The 6,340-nt window shown below is 48.5% G+C and overlaps 1 protein-coding gene across 1 annotated transcript; it reads right to left on the bottom strand.

The window, feature by feature from the left end:
* Positions 1–671: 671 nt before the first annotated feature.
* Positions 672–1,607, bottom strand: LOC135891228 (olfactory receptor 51G2-like). The gene has a single exon (XM_065418737.1). It carries the CDS (start codon positions 1,605–1,607, stop codon positions 672–674), a length of 936 nt encoding a protein of 311 aa, XP_065274809.1.
* Between the last annotated feature and the right edge of the window lie 4,733 nt (positions 1,608–6,340).

The following is a 6,340-nucleotide window of genomic DNA, read 5'->3' as shown; positions in this document are numbered from 1 at the left end:
AGTCTCTTGCCAGGATTCCTGTGTGTCAGACCCTCACTCACACACGCAGCTCTGCCCTGCCTCGGTCGGAGTGGACTCAGCAAGCCTGTGGTGTGCAGAGCCATCCACAGGGGTGGCGGGGGTGGGCTGCCTGAATGGCCTTTCCTGACATGGTCTCTGGCGTGACTCAGTCACAAACACCTGGCTGAGGGGGTAGGGGAAGGGTGGGTATCTGTGCCCCTTGAATAGTCCCTGTCCACAGCTGGTGCAGCCCCATGGATCACACAGCAAACAGTTTCTCGTGGCCCATGGATGTTTAACCAGAGACGGGACAGTGACAGGCCAGGTGTAATGGGAAACAACATCCACATCCCTTCTCTTTATTGACTGTATCAACAGGAATTCTGTGGTCGGAACAGGCACTGATACAGCTCTTTATGGGCCAACATCCCACCTATCCCCTGGCTATCGACGAACACAGTCACTTTGTAAATGTTGCTGCCTGACTTGGTCTTCCCCCAGTGCCCTGCCCTCCCTCACCAGCCACCATAGATCCCATCTGAACCTTTCCCTACAAAGTGGAGATCACTAGCTCATGTCATCTCAGATGCAAGTGTCCAGGATGGAATAGGTGGCCTGTGTTTTTTGTCTCCCATGTCACCAGCGCTGGAGCCGGGTGATGAACCGACCATTCACTTGACAAACACCCTGATGATCCTCGCACGAAGGTGTTTGCTTTTCACGCTGTAAACAATTGGGTTCATCAGGGGTGGGACCACTAGGTAGACGTAGCCAATGAGAATCGGAAGCAAGGGAGAAGAGTTCTTCACGAATCTGTGTATCACAGACAAACCGAGCACTGGTGTGTAAAAGAGCAGGACGGCGCAGAGGTGGGAGACACAGGTGCTCAGGGCCCTGAGGCGCTCCGCATGGGACGCGATGCTCAGCACTGTTTTGAGGATCATCACATAAGAGAGGAGGATGAGCAGCGAGTCCAACCCCACTGTGGAGACTGTAACAAACAAGCCATAGATGCTGCTGACTGTGATATCTGAACAAGCCATCTTCATGACCTCCTGGTTTATGCAGTAGCAATGGGAGAGGACACTGATTCGACAGTATCGGTAGCGTTTCAGGAGAAAGGGGAGTGGGAATATTACGGCCACCCCTCTTAGCACAAACACTAGCCCCATCTTGGCTATTCTTGACGGGGTTAAGATGGAAGTATATCTCAGCGGGTTACGGATCGCAACGAAGCGGTCAAAGGCCATCAACAACAGCACGGAGGATTCAGTGAATGAAAACGAGTGGATGAAGAACAGCTGGGCAAAACAAGCATCAAGGCTGATCTCCCTAGAGTTAAACAAGAATATGCCCAGTGTTGACGGTATGGTGGATATCGATAAACCAAGGTCTGTGACGGCCAACATGGAAAGGAAAATGTACATAGGCTCATGGAGGGTTGGATCTGTTTTTATAATGAACAGAATGACTGAATTTCCTAATATTGAAATAACATACATTAAGCAGAAGGGGACGGAGATCCAGAGATGGACGTCTTCCTGCCCAGGTATCCCGGTGAGAAGTAACACTGCAGATTTGAAGTTGGTGTCATTGACAGCTGACATAATGTACTGGGCAGGTCCGAGGAGTTCTGAACTTTCCTTCCTAAAAGGAAAAGGAACAGGAGACTAGATGATATTTAACGAGACATCATTCTGCTCTGAGTGCAAGTCTAGAGATTCCCAGGAGCTCAAGGAAGATCAGCAAAAACATACTCTTGGATTTACACCACTGGTAGGAAGATAGGCACTGCCAGACTGGATTAGACCTGTAGTCCATCTAGCCCACTATCCAGTGGCCATCATGAGATGCTGCAGAGGAAGGTGGAAGAAGCCCTGCAATAGGCAGCTATGAGATAACCTGCTCCCAGGGAATCTTTCCCCCTGTCACCCACTAGTTAGACATATTTTGTGGTGTAAATCAGGAAGGTTTAGAGCCCTTCCAGACTTTTTTTAAAACAATCCTCATTCCTGTAATTGTATTTTCTGGTTACCCATATAAACATCCTGTCCCTCTTTGAATCCTGCTAACCTCCTGGTTCCATTGATATCTTGTGGCTGTGGGTCCCGCAGCCTACTTGAGCACTGTGTGATTTTACATTTGTGACCTTCCCACAAACACCTTTTCTCGCCCTCTACTTCTGAGTGCAGCCCATTGTATCATGCCATAGCAAATGCATGGTGAAAACTTATCTGTGTAGCCCAGTGGGCCCGCTTATCTCTATTATATTCACTGCTTTTCATTATATTTTGCTTTATTATGTTCAACTGTAATGCAAGGACCCTACAGGCTCATATCCTGTAAGACATTGTCTTCAGCAGTTAGCATGAGGCCTGAGGCCTATGAACTTTGGCATAAATAAACTCAGGTAACCCCTAAGTTATGGGGAACTGGAAGTAAAGTGTAGGGGGGAATTTTATCCATAACGACATCAGCCAACCATAGAACATGAACTGACACCAGCTTCTGGAAGGTTTCGGTTGGAACATCTGACCGCAAGGGTGCCATGACAACGAACTGATGTATATGATAACGGGGTGAAATCATAAATACACTAACCTATAGAAGAAGGACATCTTAACATTGGTAAGGGAAGGATATACGTATAAGGAAGAGGGGAGAAACCCCTATGAAATATGCATTTGACATGGTAACATAAGCGTAACATATTATAAAAGTGGCATCCCAGGGCAACAGGAGGGAGAGATGTAGACCTTGGGAGGGGCCAGATGATGGCCACTGGTGAAGATGAGAATGGTGATGGTGATGAGGAAGATAATGGCAAACATTTCAGGTTGTTCTGCAAGGGGTGGTGGGAGGATGGATATTCAGATGTGCTCTCTGTATTGTCTCTATCTACCTTACTGTGCATGTGACTTTGCTAAATGTATTAATAGATTATTTATTTGTAAATATACAAGTTCCGACAGTGCGAGTGTCGCACCTGTGCACATCGGGGTTCCCAACCATATAATAACTTTAATAAGAATCTGACTGGGCCTGATCTTGGGACCAGAACCTGTCACCCCTCAAAGTGATAACCGAGAATGTTACAAATAATCTTTAGATCAGGCTACATCTGTCCTGCATTCAAGCAATTTATAAACGTGGAGTGGTTCATTGCCTCGTTACGTATATTCTTTATTTTCTCCACTCCTGAGAGTCCAAATTAGGTCACTGCCTCTTTGTAGCACATGGGATAAATTCTTAGGACCAGATTCAGAATTCAATAGCATTGACTTCAATGGTTTCACTCCAGATTTACATGTGTAAATTCGATCAGAACCGGGCTCTATTAACTTTCCCTTTCCAAATTCTCCCAGTGATACACTTTGACCCCCAAGAATCCCTCCAAGAGAAGATGAGGTGCTTGGTCTGGCCAGTGCTGACTGACTCCATAGAGTTCACTCATCCTACAGGCTTCTCTTTATCCTCACAGGACCTGCATCCTCGCCCCATGCAAGGGTTTGTTGATGATTTCAGCCATGCTCCTGTAACAGGTGATGGGTGTAAGTTACATACAAGCACGATTACACTCCCCTTTCCTGCCCCTCAGCTCTACTCTTTGCTGAAACACTGATGACTGGTTCTGATCTCTCATGACTTTTTGGAAAGTCAGGCACGTGGATTGCAGAGATATTGTGCGCATGACCCTGAATCTAAGTGTTAGAAACAGCTACTGGTCAGTTACCATGAGACAGTATCGTCCAGCTGTTCACTGAACAAAGAGTTAATAGCACAAACCCATTGCAAATAGTATTTGGAGTACTTCTGAAATACTTTCTAAAGCAAAAGTTATATCATTTACATATCTATGGTGTAGCACACACGTAAACCCATTCTTTCCCCTCTGATCTTCCTTCAGAGATGATTTCTCAGGTTAGAGTGGGACTTAAAATGTAGCGTCTGTCATCTGGAATTCTTCAGAACCTGAAAAGTTCACAGCATCTCAGCCCTCAGTCAATCACTTGCCAGCAAACAAAAGTCTAGTAGCTCCTCTGTCCCTGGGTTAATAGCTGACTGGTTCTCCTCAGGTTCTGTTCTGTCAGTCTGTAGCCTGTATCCAGAGTGGCAACAGGCATTGGACTCAGTATGGAAATTATTCATGCCCTGGGCTCTCACTCTAATTTTCAACATTTTTCATTTGTGGGGCAGCCGTTACTGAGAAGCTCTTCAGACTGACAGGCACAGACAGTGCTGGGGAAGTCTGACGGCCCTCGGCCTGTCTGAGTCCCCGTCAGAGTGGGAGGACTTGGGATCAGAGACATGTACAGACTGTTTGAAAACCCTCTTGTTCTCCCTACTGTTCAGATTAAACAGTATTTTGGTTCGGGAAGGTTGGCTGGTCACTCGTCTCACCACTAGTCCCAGAGTCCCAGCGGGAAGAACCACAAGTGCCGAACCCACTCGGACCTGCTCGGCAAGCACAGTCAACCCACAGTGTGTTGTATCCTAGAGTCCAGTCTGAAGGTGGTAGGATCGCGGGACTCCACCCCATGAGAGGGCAGGGTACGAGGCCTGACATGTGGCACTCAGAGACTGGAGGGAGGCAGAGATATAGGTAGCCCTGTAACTGTGAAGGGTATCTAGAGGGCAGAAATGCTGGAGCCCTCAGCCAGTCAGGAAACAGAAATATGCCTCATCTGACCTGTTACCACAGAGCAACGCAGCTCTGAATTCCTGCGTTCACAATCGAGCCAGAGAATAAAAGCTTTGAAAATACATTTGCTGATTAAATTTCCAGGAGTAAATAAACCTGAGGTGATTTGGGAACTAGTCACTGATATTCTGTGGGGTCTCCTGTCACTCGGCCCCTGGCAGGATCGGGTACAGAGCACACAGCACCTCCAGAAATGGGACCCACTGAGAAATTCTGACTCGGGGCATGAGGGTTTTAACACTCCAATTTCTGTGTAGTTTGAATGACCCACTGAGGAACCTGGGTACATGTCAGGGAGGGGCTCCCAAGCTACCTAGCACTGCCTGCCCTCCAGCCCCATCACTGAGTCACCCCGACAGCCCAGCTGAGTCCTCTGCTGCTGCACAGAACATCTGCAAATGGAAACAGCTTGCAGCCTTTCCCCTTCACTTTGCATTTTAAAGATAGTGAAACCTGCCAACGTACCCAATTCCTGCTAGAAGGGGAGCTGCCAGAGGTCTTCATCCTAGAGGGCAAGGAGTCATCGGAGAGGCTGAATGGACAGCAGGCAGTATCTGTTCAGATAGGGAGGCAAGTGTCTTTATGAAGCATGCCTGCACATTCCCTTGGGGCCACTTGGCCATCAGGGAACCTCAGCTGCTTGGCTGAGTGCGCACCAGCTTTAACCCTTGGATCGTTCCAGTCAGGGCCGGCTCTAACTTTTTTGCTGCCCCAAGCAGCAAAAAAAAGCGCTGCCCCCCGAGCCCTCCCCCCGCTGAGCGCCGCGCCGCCGGGAACCCCCCCTGAGCGCCGCGCCCCATGCCGCCCCCCCGCCGATTGGCCGCCCCTTACCAGGTGCCGCCCCAAGCATGTGCTTGGTTGCCTGGTGCCTGGAGCCGGCCCTGGTTCCAGTAGGGGGAAAACTTCTCACCTGTCAGGATGGTTAAGCACTGGAATAAATTGCCCAGGGATGTTGTGAAATCTCTATAATTGGAGATTTTTAAGGACAGGTCAGACAAACACCTGTCAGGAATGGTCTATATAATACTTAGTCCTGACACGAGTACAGGGACAGGACTAGATGCCCTCTTGAGGTCCCTTCCAGTCCAACAAATTTACCTGTGGAATAAACAGAGGGACCCAGGATCCAGAGATCCCCGAAGTTAGGTGCAGATCTCAGTGATCCACTGGTAGCCAAGCCCACCCCCAATATCTGGGCCACCACAACTGCTCTAGGACCCTCTCCAGGTCCCTGCTAGCACAGGCTCCTCAGAGATGTGCTAATAGAGTTTGTCACAGCAGGACCTGCTGAAGTTGGTTAGAGTAGCTGATGGGCATAATAACCCAGCCATAGACTGGGCAGGAGCTTTTGACCTTTCCATACCACAGCCATAGACTCCGTCAGTGCCACCTTCATTTATGTTACGAGGACGAGGCAGATGAAAAGCCTCCATTTCTCTTGGGGATCCAGGCAGCTGCAGCTGGGCAGCATCATGGCAGCTGGGCTTTCAGAGAAAAATGATCCGTTTTCTATGAAAACTCAGCCCAAAAAATGGATGAAAAGGAAACATTTTAGTTTGTGTCAAAAATTTTCATGGGGGGAAAAAACTCTGTTTTCCAGCCCAGCTCTAGGTCAAATCATGCACCTCTGTCCTTCGT

This window comes from Emys orbicularis, chromosome 1 (assembly GCF_028017835.1).
Source record: "Emys orbicularis isolate rEmyOrb1 chromosome 1, rEmyOrb1.hap1, whole genome shotgun sequence".
NCBI lineage: Eukaryota > Metazoa > Chordata > Testudines > Emydidae > Emys > Emys orbicularis.
The sequence above is the reverse complement of the archived record's forward strand: the minus strand, read 5'-3'. Positions and strand labels throughout refer to the sequence as shown.